Source organism: Coffea arabica, chromosome 9e (genome assembly GCF_036785885.1).
Source record: "Coffea arabica cultivar ET-39 chromosome 9e, Coffea Arabica ET-39 HiFi, whole genome shotgun sequence".
NCBI lineage: Eukaryota > Viridiplantae > Streptophyta > Magnoliopsida > Gentianales > Rubiaceae > Coffea > Coffea arabica.
In genome coordinates this window covers 35,969,494-35,990,428 of record NC_092327.1, presented here as the reverse complement: position 1 = coordinate 35,990,428, position 20,935 = coordinate 35,969,494, and the positions used below count along the sequence as shown (strand labels likewise).

At 36.1% G+C, this 20,935-nt stretch overlaps 3 protein-coding genes across 11 annotated transcripts; 1 reads left to right on the top strand and 2 right to left on the bottom strand.

Moving 5' to 3' along the window:
- Positions 1-374: 374 nt before the first annotated feature.
- Positions 375-3,266, top strand: LOC113710408 (pentatricopeptide repeat-containing protein At5g66520). Of its 5 annotated transcripts, none has more exons than XM_027233401.2 (2): positions 375-2,425; positions 3,076-3,266. In XM_027233401.2, exon 1 carries the CDS (start codon positions 622-624, stop codon positions 1,954-1,956), a length of 1,335 nt encoding a protein of 444 aa, XP_027089202.2. In that variant the 5' UTR covers positions 375-621; the 3' UTR covers positions 1,957-2,425; positions 3,076-3,266. The 5 variants fall into 5 exon arrangements, with proteins under 5 accessions (XP_027089202.2, XP_027089204.2, XP_027089203.2 ...); XM_027233403.2 differs by having other exon boundaries at positions 3,034-3,266; XM_027233402.2 differs by having other exon boundaries at positions 375-2,690.
- A 3,058-nt stretch (positions 3,267-6,324) lies between these two features.
- On the bottom strand, positions 6,325-9,733 carry LOC113710409 (probable anion transporter 5). Its single transcript, XM_027233404.2, has 3 exons — positions 9,629-9,733; positions 9,326-9,480; positions 6,325-8,396 (listed from the first exon to the last, which is right to left on the bottom strand). Exon 3 carries the CDS (start codon positions 8,229-8,231, stop codon positions 6,903-6,905), a length of 1,329 nt encoding a protein of 442 aa, XP_027089205.2. The 5' UTR covers positions 8,232-8,396; positions 9,326-9,480; positions 9,629-9,733; the 3' UTR covers positions 6,325-6,902.
- Positions 9,734-12,314: 2,581 nt separating this feature from the next.
- Positions 12,315-19,908, bottom strand: LOC113710412 (protein TRIGALACTOSYLDIACYLGLYCEROL 2, chloroplastic). 5 transcript variants are annotated; one of them, XR_003452866.2, is made up of 7 exons: positions 19,647-19,908; positions 18,865-19,497; positions 18,447-18,776; positions 16,419-16,534; positions 14,249-14,336; positions 12,824-12,914; positions 12,610-12,703 (listed from the first exon to the last, which is right to left on the bottom strand). XR_003452866.2 is itself a non-coding variant. In XM_027233409.2 (6 exons), the coding sequence occupies exons 2-6, from the start codon at positions 19,405-19,407 to the stop codon at positions 12,611-12,613; spliced, it is 1,173 nt and encodes a 390-aa protein (XP_027089210.1). In that variant the 5' UTR covers positions 19,408-19,497; positions 19,647-19,899; the 3' UTR covers positions 12,315-12,610. The 5 variants fall into 5 exon arrangements, 1 of the variants encoding a protein (XP_027089210.1); XR_011821377.1 differs by having other exon boundaries at positions 16,236-16,534; positions 19,647-19,905; XM_027233409.2 differs by lacking the exon at positions 14,249-14,336 and having other exon boundaries at positions 12,315-12,703; positions 19,647-19,899.
- Positions 19,909-20,935: the final 1,027 nt, after the last annotated feature.

The window sequence follows — 20,935 nt, the reverse complement described above, 5'->3', positions numbered from 1 at the left end:
TAGTCTGTTTTTACCGCTGGATTTGCTTTGTGATTCACTAGTATCTTCAACTTAAGAATAATTGATATATCAAGGAATTAATTTTCATTTTCCTTTCGAGTTTGGCCCTTCTTCCATCATTCTTCTATCCTTTCCCAAGACTAATGTTCTATAAAGTTTCGACTAAATCAATAATTTAGCTATCTGATAGAAAACTAAGAGCCCATTTGGAATTGGATTGCCATTTTTTTTTTTTTGAGTTTTTGTGAAAAAAAAAATATTATAACAATTTGAGGTATGTGAGATAAAAAATAAATTTAAAAAATATGTTTAAAAAAACGTAAAATTTTAATGTTACTTAAAATGCCTTTTATATTCTAGGATAAGGTCTAGAAACTTAAAATTTAAAACCCTAGTCAAGTCACAAAACTAATCCACAAGAAATCGCACATTTGATTATTAAAATTAGTACTTATAAATTAAATGGCTTCGAATTATTCCGTTGCGAACTTGCAGGTTTTTGAATTCAAAACCCCCTCCAAAAAATTTCTTTACTGCCTGAGCTAAATGTGGTATTGATTTCCACGATGAATTGATCTTCTGCGCTTCACTTCTTGATGGACGTGTATTGGTAGCAAAGCTATGCTAGCAAGCCTCTCAAACCTACTCTCGAAGCAGCCCACACAAGCGATCCCCACTGCTCAATTTTTTTGGGTTTTCAGAAATTTAAATTCATGGGCTGCGGCCATAAGAAAGGCCTCGTCGTCTCATGAAGCATTGAAGATTTATACCCAGATGCAACAGAAAAGAGTACCCTTTGATAGCTTTTCTATACTCTTTACTCTTAAATCATGCACAGTATTGAGTAATCTTCCTCTTGTACGCCATTTTCACGCACACATTGTTAAGATAGGCTTTAGTTCCCATGTTTATGTAGCCACCTCGCTGCTGAATGCGTATGTCGTGGCCTGTTTTGAAGATGCGTGTTACCTGTTTGATGAAATGCCTGAGAGAAATATTGTCACGTGGAATACGATGATCACGGGCTATTCACGTTATGGGGAGTTGGGCAAAGCACGTGTAGTGTTTGATCAAATGCCGGCGAGGGATCCTTCATCATGGTCAGCGGTTATTTCTGGGTACATGGGCAATTGCCTTTGGGATGATGGTTTGGCCCTTTTTCGTGAAATGGTGGTGACTGAAGGACTGAGGCCTGATCAAGTGGTCATTGGTTCAGTTTTACCAGGGTGTGGTCACATGGGTTCGGTTGGTTTGGTGTTTGGCAAGTCAATACATGGATTTGTGATTAAGAATAAGTGGGAACTGGATGTGGAATTAGGTACATGTTTAGTTGATATGTATGCAAAATGTGGATTCTTGAAGGATGCCTGTTTGGTTTTTGAAATGATGACCTATAGGAATGTGGTGGCTTGGACAGCTTTAATATGTGGTTTTGCACAGCACGGTTGTGGAGCAGATGTATTCTTGATATTTCAGAGGATGAGGGAATGTGATGTGAAGCCTAATGAGTTGACTTTTACAGGGTTACTGAGTGCTTGTGCACAGGCAGGATTGGTGGAAGAGGGTCGGGGATACTTTAGAATGATTGAAGAGTATGGGCTGAGGCCGAGAATGCAACATTACGGTTGCATGGTTGATTTATTTGGAAAAGCAGGGTTGTTGGGTGAAGCTTATGAGATTATAAGGGCAATGCCATCTGAGCCAAATGTTGTTATTTGGGGATCATTTTTGGCATCTTGTAAGTTGCATAAACAGTTTGAGATGGCTGAGAGAGTAATTGACCGGGTAATGAGGACAGTTAGACCTGAGAATGATGGAGGTGTGTATACTCTCATTTCTGATTTGTATGTCTTGAATGGTAACTGGGGTGAGGCTGAAAGGGTCAGAAGATTGATGCTGAACCAAAGCGTTAGAAAGGCTAGAGGATCAAGTTTTATCAGAAGTGGAACAATCTGAATTGCTAAACTCTTGTTTCCCATCCAAGTAAACCGGCACCCTGGTGGTTGTAAAGTTTTACAAGGAAGAAGAAAATTTTTTGAAAGTTCTTGAAGAAACGTAAGATAAATTCCTTTATTAATTAACAACATTAAGGACAAAAAATAAGAGATTTCCGTATGGGGAACTTCTATTCTTTTTGCACAAGGAATAAACACGGACACATGCAGATGCACACAAAACATTCCCCACAGAAGTGTGAGGAAATTGACAGAACAGTTGGGGGAAAATTGCGCCACTTCTCCAGTCTTTCCAATTGATACTGACCTCGTCCCTGACGTCACACATTTTGCTTGTTTCTCCATCTGTATGGCTTCCCGAATATAGCTACCTTCAACAAAATTCCACAGAACATTCTTCAATATTCAGTTTCAATTGTTAAGCATGGCTGTGTAGCTTGGACCACAGATGAGAATGAACACATGCTATGGTAACTATTCTTCATCCATTTGCTATCTTCCATCTCTGTCTGGCATTTTCTTTCTTAGATCTCTTGACGATGTATATCTGTGACGAAAGTATCACATCTCTTGTTTTTCTCAATTATCTTGCTTCTCTTTCTTTTGCCAATATGCAAGTTGCAGCAGCCATGAACTTTTCCTGAGGCTCTTCCTGTCTAGCTTTATGATCTGGCCTCGCTTTCATAATGTTTTCTGCCTTACCAGAAAATTGTAGTTACCAACACTGGGATGGAGGTGAGGGCATCACTATGAGCCATTCCAGAACTCCTTGCTGTACAAGTTTGCAAAATTTTTATAAAATGTGCACGTATGTTTAGCAATCTTTGCATGACTTTAGATTGTACTGGTTAAATGCTGTGTCATATGCATATGCGTGAGTTAGTGTTCCCCATTTTTGTAGCACTCTTCTGTCTCTCTGGTTCATGAAGCCAAGATCTCCTGTTTATTTGTAATAGACTTTCTTCTATTTCGTTGGATATTGCTCGTGATGACATGTAGAGTATGATATACCACATGCTATTAAATGGTGTCCTTCCTGAGTCTATGTTATTGTACGTAATTGCCTACTACAATGTAGGTTTCTGACTCTATACCCGTCCATATGATCCCGAAAATGCAGAAACCAACGGTGCCAACTAAGCTACCAAATGGGTAATTGGCCAGGAGAAGGCTAAGGATTGTGTTAAAAGGTCATTGTAAGTCGTATATTAGATTCATCTTGTACTTTACTTTGTATACCTTATGCTTGTTCTTTTCTATGTAAAGAAATTCCATTAAAGGAAAAAGGCATTGTTGGGACTGCCTTTTGTCTGTTTTCATTCATTATTGGCTTTAAATTTTGAGTTGGTATCCTTTACGAGGTGTTTGCAAAATTATGTATAGCAGTACATATTCTCAAAATCATACAACTTGAATGGAAATGAAGACTAGGTTAACCAACATGTTAACTAATCAATTGCGATAAACTGGATCGATACAAAAGATTTGAGTGTCCGTCATCCAGCTACTACTAGTTCTTTTATGAATCAATTGATTACGTTGTGAAGATCAAAGAAAGTCTTTAAGAATTTATTGGAAAAACAAGTCATGCAGGATTTCATAAATATGGAATAGAAGCACTAAAGGGTTTTTACAGTCCAGGTGCTGCAGAAGAAAGGAAAAAAACAGCCAAATTCGATCCAGTTTATCGCAATCGATTAGTTAACATGTTGGTTAACCTAGTCTTCATTTCCAGTTCAAAATGCATGAAATTCTGGATGACTTGATTTGAGCTACCAACCAACTTCTCTTCTTATTTTTGACGTTATGTACACCCCAAATGTAAATAATAGTTTGATTATCCAAGCTCAAGAGAACAAGAAAATGTAAGCCAATAACCAGAATGCTAATGCATTTTTATCATACTCTGATAAATGATTATATGTATTATCTAGACTAGAAATCATTTGAACCCAAATCCTCGTATGTTAGTATAGTAGTGAGTTTCACTTCCACTCGTTTTCTGCTGCTCCCAATGCTCCTACTTTTGCCGACAGCCCAATCTGATGACAGGAGAAGTTGTGAACAGGAAAACGACTTTATACCATTCAGGCCAGAATTAAGGCATCAGGTTCACATATCTAGGAGTCCAATTAACTACCAAGTCCCACAAACCTTCATAATCACTTGATAGCATTCTCTTGTACTCGTTGTCATAATGCTTGTATCAAAAAGTCCATCTCCTTCATAAATTCCAACAGTTGACGATGAGTCAAGTAGATTCACAAAGGCTATACAGACCATGAAGAGGTATTAATATGTGCAGTAATCATGGTGGAAACAGGAAACAAGTGCAGTAATAGCTGATAGTAGTCCATCAGATGCTAATGCAATGAAAATGAAAAAAAAGGAATTCATGAAAAGATCAAGATGCCAAAGCATTTTTAAAGTTGTGCAGGGAAAGAGAGAATGAACACTAATAGCATGTATGAAACTGGATGACTAATCTTTCCAGCGAGAATTGGAATTTCCCCATTATCTTTGTTCTGTTGTTAAGTTAATAGACGAGGGGGGGCATTCATTTTCTGAGAGGGAGCTGATAAAGAGATGATTCATCGTAATAGGGGATATAAGTTCACACTTTCATGAAGTCAATCTGCAAAAGAAAAAAAAAGGAACAGAAAAAGCTAACAATCCATGTACAAATTTCCACAGTATCAGCAATACAAGAGCATATAGACATACGTCCTTCAATGTCTAAAAGAAAACGAGCAGGCCCATTGCACAAAGATAACAATGGAAGATGGACCTTGCTTGCTAATTGATACAGCAAATAAAAATAAAAATCATCTGACAATATAAGACAAAATCTAACATGATGCCCTGTAATTTCAAAGTACAAGCTTCTCTAGATAGAAGTCTCACTTCCTGGACTTAAGTCCAAACTGCCAAGAATCAAATTCCTAGCAATATGTTTACTGCAGCCGTCATGATACTAATAGCCCATGTTTTCTGAATCATGACTCCGTAAAACCCATTCAGGTGAATGACTTGAAACAAAATAAATGAGCCTGTGCCACACAGATATGAGCACTAGAATAAAGAGATGAAACAATCTTAAGAGACAAGAACAAAGATAAGGCAGTCACATCTCAGGGGTATAAAGTAATACCAGAAATGTAGCTGCATTATGATGCAATTATATGGACTTCAGACTTTTAAGAGCACCAGCTTTTGAACTAACAAATCATAGGAAATTACACATCTTTAGCATGCCATAGTATTCCAGTCAGTGCCCTCATGTCTTATTGATCACAGCTAACTTGTCCAGGAAATAAATTGCAGCATACACATTGGGTTTCACTTTATATTGTCATACCTTGAAAAGGACTAAAAGGAAATTACAGCCAAAAGTATACTTCCTAATAACTTACTACTGATGACTAGAGAAGTGCTTTTCCACCTCTTACCATTATTTTCTCCTGAATTTGCTTCTGCAAATTTCCATACACAGCACCCCAAGAAAGCATGTCAAAGAGTTCATAAACCTAAAACAAAAGCAAGATCAAGAATTTTGGCACACATCATCAGAGTTTGAATATATGAGTTCCTCCAATGTTCGCGCAGACGTACAAAACTAACAGCAGAAAGAATATATAAGAATTATGCAAGATAAAATTGACCAGAACCAGATAATAGTAAGTGAAAGATAATATGTGGTAAGCTAATCTTGGTCAAACCACAATTTTGATACACTGGTTGTGTTGATGAACACGAGATGCCTTCTTGTTTAGTGGTGAACCTAAGTCCAAGGCAATCTGTAGCACAAAGCAAGCACAAATATAACAGTCTTATTTGACAAAACAAGCAACTACTTGAGATCAATAGCTGCTGGCATACCAACCCAGAATGCTGTACAAGAAACAACTGCAGGTGTTTTAAAAACTATTGAAATAAAGTCAAAGTGTCAAACATCTAGTCAGGAGAACGAAGCCTGTTTACAAATTTCATTCAGTTTAGATCTACATGTCAAGGATTTACCAAATACATCAATGGGAAAATTTATAAGCATGAGTAATTTGCTCTAACTACGGAGAAAGAATCAGAACATTTATATCCAACTCCAACCTCATTTGTGTTTATATAATGTCAAACCTTCCATGATTGACTAAAACAGCAGTTGTAAGAAAATATATCCATGTGCATATGGGCGGATGTGCAGAGCTTCTAGTGAAAAACCTGCAATTGCATCTAAATATGTCTGTCAAAATAAACAATATGTCAAAACGCCTTTGTGGATATATAGGAAAATCTCGGAATTTGCTGTTGCAACAAAGGCAAACTTATCAAATATAGATGGGCTTGTACCAATTGTTCATAAGTTAAATGGTGATACAAATTGAACTGCTCTTCATAAATATATTCCCAAAATTTAAAAATGTATAAAAAAAAGATGTTGGAACCATCCCTCAGTAGTGCATTCTGAATGGTTACATGGCATTTGACTAAATACAGAAGGCTAAACTAATATCCTAATTTCTTAATGCTATTGCCAATCAATCAGTCCAGTAATTAACCATAGCTGGACAATGTCTAACTAAAAAATTGTAATCCTAAACTCAAAGTTATTAAAAAAAAAAAAGGTAAAATAACAAGTAACCAATTGGAAGGCTATCATGAAGCTACAATTACAAGTAGTAAAAGGACATCCAACAAATGGTATCAAAGTCTAAATGAGCAAACTCCACCACAATCGGTGCAATCTGCAGGAGTTGCAATGATAACTTCAAAAAGTAGCAAGCCAAACTGTGAGTCTTGAACCTTTTGATATACTTTTGCTATGCATTCATGATGGAGAAGGATAAGGCTGAAAAAAGGCATCAGATCAATCTGCCAGCATAGGGTTGTATGTGGAGAACCATCTCCTGAATAAGAATACATACATCCTAAGCAGTAATAACCATCTTTTCAGTCAAAAACTCTTTCCCCTGTGGAAAATAGAAGAAAAATAAAAGAGCTAAAAATGCACAGCATCCCAGGTATCAAAAATACTGCTTTCCAACTATCCGGGCTAGTCAAGTCCAACTGAGCAGTTTTAGCAGCTTCCAGAAGTCGACCAGTGAGATCCACCCCAACAATGCCAGCCAATGTACCAGCTGTATTTGACACCCCCATCACAATTCCAGCATATCTTGGAGCGATATCCATGTGATTTACTGCAAATCCAGCTCTTCCCAACGCCAAGAAACCAAGAGCAATAGAAGAACAAAACACAACTCCACCAGAGGTTCTGAAGTAAGGAAGAACTATTAATGCAAATGAAGCCACCATAAATCCAACAGTATTCAAAAGCTTTCTTGTTCTTGTTATAGACAAGATTCTCCTTGTGACCAAGTGATCAGCAATCACTCCACCAATATTTGAGAATAAAAACATGTTAAAATAAGGCATCATCTTTGAAGAACCCATTTCTTGAAGGCTGAGCTGAAGGCCTAATTCAAAGTATGTAGGTAGCCAGTTCATAAGCACGTAGAGAGCATAATGGAAAGTGAAATTATTAACGACAATTGCCCACACTGGGAGGCTAAGGATAATTTTTTTCCATGGAATTTTGGGTGTTCTGATGGAATGTCCTCCATTCTCTACCTTTGTCTTTTGACTCCCTTTAATAGGTAGCAGGGATTCACCAAAACCAGCAGCAGTTGCTTTTGGATGCTCAGAACGTAGTGGATCACTGGAATACTTGAGCCATAGTAGAGACCATGATGCACCAAGAGCCGCTTCAGCAACAAATACAGATTGAGGACCCTTGAACTTCACCAGGCTTGGAAGCACTAGCATTCCAGCTGCAGCGCCAAAATACATCCCAGATGTTGTAAGAGAAACAGACCGTGATCTCTCATGTGGCGGCACCCACTGGGCTAGGACAGTGTGGATGGAAGGAAAGATGAATCCCTGGGCCACACCAACAAGCAGGCGAGCTATCACCAACACCGTCACTCGATTTGGATCAAGAGGCACCAAAGCACAGGTTAGAGACCACAAGACAAATGAGAAGAGGAGAACAAGCCTACCACCAATTTTCTGAGCTGCCCAACCTCCAGGTACTTGTGAACAGGCATAGCCGTAATAGAATGTTGAAAGTATCATGCCTTTGCTTGTCTGATTTATGTCTGCAGCATCAGCTGCAATTGTGTATGCTATTGAGAAGCCCACACGTTCAATATAGCAAACAAAAGTACAGACGAAGGTCAAGAGTATGATCCCATAGCGCAGAGGAAACTTTGAGGATCCCATTTTTTCCCAGTTCTAGGAATGACGATCACGCATATCCAGGAGGCTCAAGTCACTTAGTTGATTGTTCTTGAACAGATGTCCTTGTAAAACCAGTGCTTTACACAATCATTAACCTTGACTCCAAATGTCTGGCATGTGAAAGTCCTCAAGATATCTGAGCACCACCTGGAGAAAAAATTTGAACAGGAAACAAAATCATGCTAGTGAAAGCTGGAATTTTTCAAGAAACCAATAACATAAACCCAAAAAGAAAAGAGGGGGGGGGGGGTTCTTGGAGATCGAAGTTTAAAATCAATGTAGGTATAAAAACCATAAATCTAAGAGAGGATTAAAGATCATTAAGATAGTTTGGACCAACTTAGTAGCTGAAAGTTGGACCAACTTAGGATTAAAGACCATTAAGATCATTAAGTACAATTTTTCATCTATCCCTGAATATGCTTCAAAGAAAACTTTCTTTGTTTAGGGCCTTCCACGATGATCTCACATAAAAAGGATAGGATCAATCTTTCCTCACTAACGTTGTAACAAACTCAGTAGAAAGCGGGTTAAATTCATGACACATAATCTACACAAGTTTTAAATTTCTTCCATTAATGTGTTGAACTTCTAGGCCTGCTAGTGCAAAGAATCTGTATAACTGTCATTATAGAAAAGTTGATCCTAAAAGATTCCCATCTACGAAATCATGCTTCCTGAGTGTCAAAAATCAAAATTTGGCCAAATCATTTCAGCCATTTATGGTCAATGCACAAAAGAACAGGCACATATAGATGCAAGCACACGTGCCGTACAGTAGAATATAAGCACCAACAATCAACAACGCTGACAAAATTTCAGTAAGGCAACACGAAACCATGTTAACAAAAACCTGCATCCAACAGTCTTCCATTCTCGGACAGATCAATTTAGCAAAGAACAGAGAAGTCAATTAAGCCAAAACCCATCATCAAGACACAATTTTTCATACAATGCTCCCCACAAAGGAACAGAAGTGGAAGAACCCATGTTGCAGAATTGCAAAAAAAACATAAAATTGGGCAGAATCTTGAAAAAGATCGCAATGCAATATAAGAAGAAAATGTGAACCTTACCTCAAACCCAAAAGCTGATTGCCAAAAGGCTTAAAGGGTTGCCCGGAAATCAATTACTGAGGGCAAAAAATTAGTCCTATATTCAGTTGAGCTGATGGAAGAGTCAATGCTGCGTACAAAAGTCGGAGAGGAGATAGACGAGAGAAGACAGAGACCTATTAAGAAGTAAGAACCAAAAAAGACAAAAGAAAAAAAAGGTAAGAACTAATAGTGATAGAATTCCACCAAAAACAGTCTGTTGTAGTACTATTTTGCGAACGTGACCGGTAGGTAAATTGAAGTAGTCACTTCAATAATGTCAACCTTTTTTCTATTTATATTTCACACGACCAAAGCATATAAATGACCATCGTTTTTAAATACTTTGCCAATACTCATATGTAGAGCTGTTAACGAATTGCGGTGTTTGTGAATATGTTAGGTGGCGTTTGGTTCGGGTTCGAACACAATATTAGATTCATTTAATAATTGAGTGGATAAACATATATATAAATATAAATATAAATGCATTTAATATTATTAAATATATATTGTATTTTACTAAAAAAGTAATTATACATAAATTAGCATTATTTATTTTTTAAAAATCAATAAATGCAATTAAACTTATTCTAAATAATATATTATTTATTAAAAATATAATTAGATCATTTTCAAACTCAAATTCGAGCTCGAGTTTAAACTCGTATATTTATTCAAATAAATAAATCGAATTCGAATAATACTTGTAATTTATTAATATTCAAATCGAACTAGAACCCTGTTCGTATAACATACGAATAGAGATTGAACACCAAGTATTCGACTCATTAAATGCTTTACTCATATGGTAACATATTACAATATTTGGTTTTTTTTTTTATATTATAGCATGTACAAGAGAATTTAGACAAGGAAAAGAAATAAATTAAAAGATGGCACATCTCTTGACTTTAAGTATTCTATGTTTTGTATCTATTGTTTAGAAATGTGGTGACTTTTTAATAACTTTTTGCGACTGAACTCTTTAGATAAACTCATGTATTAATTATTAAATGGGAAAAAAAAAAGAGAAACAAAGAACGAGTGCTTCGGCTAACAAAGATTGTCCAAAAATCTGAAAATGAATTTAGTAAAATCCCTGGAAAAAATCTCCTCAAGTTTGACCAACAACAGATGGAGTAATATATTTATACCTCACTCAACGGCAACTAATTCTGGTTTATTTTGCCCCCAAATGCCCCTAGTTTCCAAATGGTGTGGTTCAAAACCTGCACATGTATCAACAGAATCCTGCTCTTGTTAATTTGTATACAAGACATCTGATTATAGACTGATTAATCATGGATTTCTCTGTCATAGGGAACATGTTCATTAGAATAAAATTCATAGATTCCCGAACAAATTTGACTTGAATCAACAATTTTGACTTGAATTTTTGGAATATAAATAGCGCCATTACTACTGCATGATATGATGGTTAGGCTAGACTAGATCTATACTCCTTATGTTTAGGTGATTTTCATCATCGTCATCATCTTTGTCAATGTTGTATGATTTTTTTCGAATAATTAAAAGTTTAAGTGGATTCGATTCTAGTCACCACCATGAGTTAGGCCGTACTTTCGAAACTATAGATCGTTTACAAGGATTCTTATAAATCGCCCATCAATACATTCCTTTTTCTGATAATTAAAAGTTTGGGTGAGTTTGATTTCAGTCACCACTACGAGTCACGACATACTTTCGAAACTATAGATCGCTTACAGAGATTCTTATAAATCGCTCATCAATACATCTTTCACATCAACAGTGAGATTCGAAAACATGATCTTTTTGTAAAAAAGTGATCTGTTCTTACCAATTAAGCCAACTCCCATTAGTTAAAAATTTACAAAAAAGGCTGAAAAAAAATGTAGGCAGATGGATTTAACCCTTTGACCTACACACAATGACAGCTTTAAGCCTCTCCGGTCACCTCACATGATTCATATAAACGTTGTTGTTTCCACCAGACACAAATCAATGACCCCTTCAATTTAGCTGGGGAAGGTTTGAAGAGTAGAAGAAATATTCTTTGAGTTTTTTATTTGTCCTTTTTTCTACTTCATTTGGCAAAAGAATTCGTTGCATCAATCAGACTTAATTTCAACAACCTCTTTCGGTGGCATCAGTTTTTTATACATAATTGTCCTGTAGCCAGCTGGGGCGGTGTAAATATGTCAAAGGAAGAGTTGAATTTGTGCGCGTAGCTGCTGGTAGATTATGGTCTTGATTATAAATGAAACTGCACAAATTACATTTCAAGAGTACAGACCAAAAAAAAGCTACTAACAACAGTACAGGGCCAAAAAAAACTTTGCTTTAGTGATCAAAATTGAGATCCAGATTCTGGGTTTAATTCTTCTTCTCCACCTTTATGTTTATGTGGATTAGTTTGTGATTTTTTTTAATAGAAATAATAATTTCATCCATAAAATCTGCACTAATTGAAGAAAATGCGTCATCAGTTTGCCATGATATCAAGTTGTAATTTCCACCATTTTGTGGGTTTATTAGAATTATAATTTGTTTGAATGACTTCTATTATTATGGACTCCTTATAATTTTATTTTAAAAAAAAAAAAAGGAATAGAAGTGTGATACTAATTATGTGTAAAATTATTCAAAATTGGGTCTTATTTGCTGTAATTTTTCCCTTCATAATCTTTCCAATGGGTTTGTGTATATGGTACAGTACTAGCATAGATTCTCATGAAAATTTTCTCCATAAGAGGAGTCTTCTCTCTAGTTTCTTCTCATTTGTTAAAGGGTCTTCAGATCTTTCCCCATCTTAGGTTGTTCACATCCTTGCTTATTGCTTGCAATCTTCAGCTATGTTTGATGGTATTATTGAGACTATTAAGAGGCCTACACTTTTTCTTCTTGAAACAATTTGCACTTTAGGCTAAGGATATAGAATGGTGTCCTTAAACATTTGGAGCAGTAAGGTAAACTGGAAACATCAAACTTAAACTATACGAAATTACTTCATACACAATTGTACTTGCAACTTACAAGAGATCTTTCACAACATTGCTCAACCAGGAAAAAAAAAAATGTGCAAAACTTTTTGGCTTTCCTAAACTGTAAAAAGGTTAGTTACCCTCATTACTTAAGGATACCAATTAAAGTCCATTAATAAAAAACCAGCCAGAAGATTATATCTAACCTCCCCTAACTGAGCAAGCAGTCAGATCCAGGACTCAATGCATTTGCAGCTCTAGGGTAAACCACAAACCCCGACCGAGCTTCCGCATTCCATCTTCACAACAGCCTGCTGAGAGACTTAATAAGCAGTTTAAGATTCCGTCTTGTAGCTTCATCACCAGTAAACCCTAAGATATCAGAGCTTATGTTCTGCAAAGTTTATTTATGTAGAGTAATAAGAGACGACTGCAGAAATTATCATGATGGTGAACAAAACAATGATCGTTCAAAGAGTTGTTTATAAATTGAACATAAATCAGAGGAACTTACTTCAACATTCTTTAAGGTGAAAATGAGGCTATATATGGACTTCCGGATTAGCTCAGTGTTCTCAGGAGTCATAACCAATGAGTGCACCTTCCTGCAAAGTTGGTTCCAAAACATTTTTACATAAAAAAATGGACAAGAAAAGAAACAGATGTAATAGAGAATAATGAGCCCATACCAAACTAGTACATATACAATGACAAAGAGAACAAGAAAATATGACAATCTTTCAAACGATTTACATTGCAACAGTTGACAGATGATAAAATAGTAACATATGAACATTTAGACATAAATCAGTTGCTCAAGTGAACAGTCCAAGAATGATACACAACTGCTACACATGTAGGCCCCTCCTATAGTCCTATAGTTGGTAACAATGGTTATATAAGGCATTGATTTACAAGAAGCAAAGTTTCTACATTAGTTCAGTTTGAGATTATCGACATGAAAATGAATGATAAATGGAGAACCATCCTTGTATTGTCATGTAGGTAAAGGCACAAAATACATATGTGCAACTAAAGGCATTTTTGTTCACCCTCCGAAGATCAAGCTCGCCCGATGTATCTCTGTAACAGATTGCGTAAGTTGCTAACTGACCTTTCAAATGGGACGTCTATTATTCAAACAAATGAATACCAGTGACGTCTTGCCACTCATCAAACTTCGGAGTTTATATTCAATAACTTAAAAGTTGTGTTGGTTGAATAGGTAATTATTGGTGCCCAAAAACACAGGTTTCAACTCCATATATAATGTATTTCTTAACACATCCCTTGATTTCTTAAGCAAATCAGCCAAGTTATGTGTTGATTTGAGTAGAGCTAGCTAATCACATGGTTACACCCTTAGTACCAACTCTGGAACATGTTCATACCTCAGGCCAACATGTCTAGAAATTCTATCATAGATATTATTACACGCCCAAGATACCTATTAGCCTCACTTGTGAAGAAAGACCTGGAATGAGTTATGGTAACAGCTCCAAAATTTTCGTAAAGAATCTTAACATGAATAAGAATGCAAAGCTCAAAAGAGGAGTACCTTCCTCTATATATAATTTTTGTTCCGAAAAAGTCATGGTGTTGATGCACATTAAGATGCAGAAAAAGATTTTGGAAATAACTTGTCATGTGCAAAATGCTTCACAGAGATGAACAAAATAACTGTAGTAGCTTATAAGCTTAAATTTATATCTCACCTAACTCATGGGTGAAGCCTCCAACTTAAGTATTTAAAGTAGTCCCCGATTCAACATAATCATTTTGCATTAACTTTAATAGGCCACTTAGAGCAATTTGCTTCCCTTATCGAGCATATTATTTTTATATTCCTTTTATCACTTCTTGTAACTAATTAATTTTCAAATCTCAATTGTTCGAAAACATTTTACAAACAGTTCATTTTGAAGTAGCAGAACAATACCATGCACTTTCTAGCATTTTTGTGTTATCTTTCCTTTCGACAGTCATCTCTCCTGAATCATTGAAAAGCTTTCAACTTGTTTGGTACCCTGTTTTCAGATATCCCTTGGAGATAGTTAAGATTTGCCACATATCAAAAGCAAACTGCCTAATTGTTGTACAAAAGAGGATATGCATGGACACCTGAAATAACTTTGACTTACTTCAGGAAAAAGATGAATCTATAAATAAACATCTATTTTTGTATAAGCTTGATGATTATGTAACAATCACAATTTAAACTCAATGTGAGAAGACTATGCTAGGATGCACAAACTGGTAGTTTAGACTAAAAGCAAGGTGAATGATAGAGCAATCATCAACTGAGACACCCAGTTACCAACAAATTAAGAGAAACAACTACATAATGGAAAACTAACAGTCTCTTTCTTTCAATTCCAAGAATAACTATTCTGCATGGTACAATAGCCAAAGGCAACTACAGGAATAAGCATGCACACAAGCAGAAGAGTTGAATACTGATGCTAAGGCACACTTCTCTTTTCTTTAGTTGAAGCAGTTGGAATTGCAACAAACTATTGTAGAAGAATTTTTAAAAAAAAAATTGTCAATGTGTTGCTTGTACCGTTCTGTTCACGTATGGAAAACACATAAATTCTAACCACACCAACTTTGAAAGCTTCTTTCTCTTCGCAATTTCAGATGCAGCATAGTACAAGGCAAACCTCTCATGTTTGTGTGCGCGTGTCTATATTCATACATATACATATGTGTGTGTGAGAATGTCTCCGTGTATACACTTATATGCACATAAATGTTAACGACACCAACTTTTAAGGCTTCTTTCCCTCCCTAATTTCAGCTGCAGCACAACACAAAGGCAAAGCTCTTGCACAAGTATGTGTTTATACATGTGTGTTTGTGTATACATATAAATGTTAATCAGACCAACTTTAAAAGCTTCTTTTCCTACATCAGCTTAGCTGCAGCACAACACAAGGCAAAACAAATATATATAAATAGGTGGAAAATTATGTAAGTGAGGTCATATTTTGAAACTCTACTTCATACTTTCTCGCTCTCTCTCTTGCTAGGAGAAGTATGTAAATGAGACCATATCATGAAGCTTCATAAAGGTTTACTGAGCTCCCTTCCAGTCAGTAATTGCCTGGACAGTGGAGTTTAGTGGGTCCCCCCCTTTAGATGAGTGATTTTCAAGCATTGTTGAAAAGAAAACAAGAAACGGAGAGGGCAATAGCTAGCGTTAGTCTGAGTGTTCCCCTTTCCCCTTTCCCACATCGGTTCAGGAGTGTGAGAGGATCCCCCCTTTAAAGGTCCACTGAGCTCCCTTCCAGTCAGCAATTGCCTGGACAGTGGAGTTTAGTGGGTCCCCCCCTTTAGATGAGTGATTTTCAAGCATTGTTGAAAAAAAAATGAAGCTTCATAAATAGCAATTGTAAGACAAACAATTCAAACTTTCTCGGGAACCCATGTTTACTTGGAGAAGTGCTTTTCAAGGAATATTATTATAAGCCCTCCCTAAATTCACCATTACTTTGCTTAAAGTGCTTTCAATCCTGTTCAGGTCAAAAATAACCTTTATGTAGTCGTAAATGCCACATCAGATGTCAATATTTTATTTCTTTTCATCATTTCTGCAGCTTGCATGAATTTGAACTTAAAAGAAGTTGGAACATCAACCAACATACCATGCAGATGCATGTTTGCTGGTGACATCAACAATATTAATAATTGTCAGCTAATCAGTAGCAGTGCACACCTAGAGAGGATAAGAAACTTGCAGCAAGAAAGAAGAGCATTCAACTTTCTAATTTGATAATACAGAGGAGCAGGAAGTGAGACCAATCATTTATCTTGGTGCTCTAAAACCTACTTATATGAAGAGCACGCATGTGGCTCCGAAAGAAAGCCAAGATTGTGCAACATCTGATAATCACGAAAAAATTGAACAAGGAAACAATAAATACCTCACTAAGCAAAGATCTTTTAGGCCTTGGGGTATGATCCAAAAAATCAATCCACCCAGAAAACAAGCGTCCATTTATGGAAAGCTTTTCCACGTTACCCATTGAAACCAACACCTTATGCACACGTACAAACACAAAGAGGACCAGTTCAAACCACAAATATGACTAAGGTTGGACTTTTACCGCATGTCCTCAGAGGCTTGTGTCAGGCTTTTCATTAAACTCTCAAATTCCTTCAGCAAACCACTATCTCGAACTTCTGCCAGCAAAGGTTGAACATCTTCAGTCATAGCTTTGATCTGAAACATCACTAAATCACAAACAAGAAACAGTATGCATGAGTATTCAGTAGATTAACTGTCAGAAAAGACACTAAATTTAATCACACCTCACATAAGACGAAGTCTTGCTAGCACATGCCAAAATCACAGGCCATTCTACAAACACTACATTGTAATCTATGATCAATTATAGCATCAGTCAAAGGATGATGCCTGAGCCATGTCCAATGCTTAACCGCCATACTAGGAATCTATTTACCAAATACAAAGTCAATCAACAGACAAGGAACGTCATTTTTCAGCAAGAAGACGGGCAAAACTGACAGCTTTAATTACAGCAAAAACAACCACCAGTAGTAGGAGGTTTCTTAGACAACCCAGTAACACAAGCACAGAAATATCTACTGTACAAACTCAGAACACCAAGGTTATTTGGATACTTACAACATATGCATGACAGCATTTACAAATTCCTGAAATTAACTCAGCTCGCTAACCTAAAGTTGTCAGAATGACCATGACTGACTTTCTGAAGAATACTCGCTTAAACAACTTAACAGACCTTTCCATTTAAAAAGAGTATGCCAAGGGTATCAGAAACATAACCCTGAATTTCTCCTGTTCACATTTCCACATTTCAAGAGATGTTATTGCAAAACTTGACATCTGCACCTCTCAAAAAGCAGCAAGAGATGTTATCGCAGCAAAATTTCCACATTTCAAGTTATTCAGCCCTGATGGTTCTATATACAAATACGAGAACTCATTATCCAGAACAGGATTAGACCATTTGTTCTCAAAACTATCTTTGGCACTCTTGTAAGCTCTGCCAAAGCCTTCAAAGCACTTTTCTAACCTAATTACATGACGAAATTAACACACTTTATGCATTTTCTGCCAAGAGACTTTTCAAGTATCAATTTTTAATGTGTTAACTAACTCATACTATAATAAATAAATAAGAAAGAAGTTAATTCTTGCAAGTTGCAACATTAAAAGAGAATCAAATAACATAAATTAATGTTGTTTCGCTGAAAAATGAATATTTGGATTTCTTCTGTTCAGTATGCATGAAAAACATATACTGATCTCTTGTGGCCATATGAGACTGCTGGGGCATCAGCTAATATTTTCCAATATGACTTAATACCCGCCATGCATTTCCCAGGAGTACAATCATGTTTGAAAATCACTTGTGACCTCCCACGCCCTAGCCCTGATTTGAACCCATTTAAATCTTATTTTAAACATATCAGTACTGAATTCTGAATTCTAAAAGTCGAAAAGCATATTATTCTGTAAAATTCAGGTAGGAATTGCACGCCATAAATAAGTAGATACACCAAAAACAACACAATACATTTTGCACTGAATATTAAAGCTATCAGCAAACAGAAGCTTTGCTAATCAAATCCTAGAAAATTGAAAAGTTGGTTTAAGCAGCAGAATATATACCCCTTTCATTAGTTGTAAAATGTAAGATTTCAATAACATTTATCCCATAAATGACTTTTCAAACAACTTTAACCAGAGCTTTTTGTGGCTTCCCATTTATATGCAAAAGTATCATAGAACCCTATATCACTAAGTTGGTTTTGAAGTAGTTTAAAAGAACCTGTTCTTCTATAGACAATGTTGTAGAGATTTATAACTCTCTAAAGGGTCGACAACAGGTCATGCACTTCAATTGTATCCATATTTATACATGCTAAGGAATTTTCATGCAATTTTGTCATATCAGTCTTGGTAAACTAAAACGTCATAGCTTCCTTTCTGGATAACCTCAAGTTGATACCTGCAAAATTTTTTCACACAAAACTCGAAATAGAGAATAAAATGTTCCATCTAAGGAGATAGACAGACTAAATAACAACTCAACCCATTAGAGATCAACCAACCCAATTAAGTAACAAAAGCACGCATTTCGAACCTTTGAAAGGAGCGGTTGTGCCTCTTCAATAACAACAGCAAACCGCTCAGCTAGTGAATATGTATTTGCTAAACCTATTCCTTCCGCTTCACGCCCAAGGCGAGTGAATATCCCAACCAATGCATCCAAGCTGACGCCTTGATATCCCTTTATCTTTTGCCGGTCACACACGATTAGGCCCTCCTTGACACAGTGTGGATCAAGAGGCCCTATAGAAGGAGTTGGGATTGGATTTCGAGGCGTTATATCAATCAAAGTTTCCATGAGCAGTCCAGACTGATTCACCTCAACCAATGAATTACGCGGGATTATTACGTTATCATCATCAACCTACAATCACAAGAAAATTCAACAACCAAATTTTAAACCACATTTCACATATACATATTAAAAATCAACAAATTCACTGACATTTCACCTCAACCACAGCTTCAATACTTTTCAACGAAGGATTAACCCGAATTACACTGCCAACATTCACCCCACGAATTCTAACCGGCGTCCCAGTGCAAATGCCACAAGCTTGCTCAAACTCGAACACAGCCAAGTACTTCCTGAACTTCGACCGCAACTGAGACCCTCTCAACCAAGCCAAGGTAAGCGCCAGCAAAACTGCTCCTGAAACCAAAAACATCCCGACCCCACCTTCCCAAATGCTCCTCCTCCCAAACCCAAAATCACTCAATGGCCGCAGAGTCTGCCTCCAAATGTTCTTAGGAATGTCCAAAACAACTGCTAACGGATTCTTTGGTTCAGAAGATGATGCAGGTTGCTGTTGGCCACTACCCGTATTCGCAGATGATGTAGCTTTTACACTAAAGACTCCATTTTTAGGCCTTCTAGATATACTTAGGCATGGAACAAAGTTCAGGGAGCCCTTTTGAGAAATGGGGTTTATTAAATATGAAGGAAATAGGACAGAGCTAGCAGCTGAAACATGGATAATCGAATTCCCCACCATTCTTGGGTTAATCTGTCTATTTACACAGCTCCAATATCAACTTTTGATCAATGAGACTACCAAAGGGCCTTAAAAATGAATACCCGTTTCCTAAAACATCAAGAACTTACAATCAGAAGCAGGAATTTATAAATTTGTACAACAATTCAAAAGAAAAAATCAGAGGGCAAATGATATAGTAATTGTTACTGTTCAGGAAAATGTTAAGATAAATTCAAAGATCCAAAATGTAAACTTACCATTTTTGCTTTCTGGGTCAGAGAGTAAACCCTCAAGCTCTGTGACGTTGAAGTGAATTTGTGAGGGTATATTCGGTTCTTCCTGTACCTGAGCAAGTAAAAGTGTGAAACACTGAATTGGGAAAGAGAATGCCGAGTCAACTGAGGAAGAATGTGGGTTGGGTTAAGTGGGCCAGAGATAAGTACTGGACATCACTCTTGAGAAATGTAGACTGGGCAACAATTGTGATACATGATACCACATCCATCTAGCTAGGCCCGTGGCATTTTTTAACCTAAAAATAATTTTTAATCACACTTTTTTAACCCATTTGGATTCATCCCTCCCTAGTACAGAGTAGGAATAGGTATAGTATATAATTTATGGTATCGACGAAAAAAAATCGTACCACATTCACCTAGCTTGGCCCATGGTATTTTTTAACCTAAAAATATTTTTAATCACTTTTTTAATTTATATTATTGAAAAACTAGCCCATAATTTTCTTTGAAACTATTTTAAAATTTTCCAACCAAATAAAGCGAGATTTTTTTTTCTGAATAATAGTGAGTCATGTTGATGCACTTTGTCAATCTGCTTTGATAAATAATAAACGACCACACTAAAGGAAGAAATAATTTTTATCGAGTCACCTTGTTATAAAGTTTTCTTTTTTACATTGCAAGTGAACTCAAGTGACATGCTTAAAATCTAAAATTCAAATCCAAATATAGATAAATTGTCATGAATTCATGTCGACTATGATATATATATTGTTGATATAGGATATATTAGACCTTGTATTAAAGAAAAAGAGAAATATTGTTCTAAATTAAAATTGCATACTTGAGTGTGAAAAAAATACGAAAAAAACTATAAAGGTAGGGCTTGAAGATAAATTTACCAATTGAGGTAAGAATTAATCTCAAATTGTCTCCTCAAGTATAAATAGCAATCTGATAATGTAGTCCAAAAAGTTGAAATAGTATCCGCCTTTAAACATGAGGGGCAATTTGAGTGTAAATATACCTAATATAGGGCTTAGGTGATAATCATGCAACAATTGGTTTTGATTCCCATTCAGTCAAACACATATTACTCTTTGCTTTCCTTTATGGGTTGTCCATCAGGGCACTCGATAAGATATATTTTAGTTAATATACATATATATATTATTATCCTATATTGCTGTTATGGACGATCAGGTGTTATATTTTGAAAAATGTAAGATTAATTAAAAAATAAATATATACAAAGGAAGGTAGACAAAGGTTAAATAGGACAAGTATATAAATGTAAGAGGAAAAAA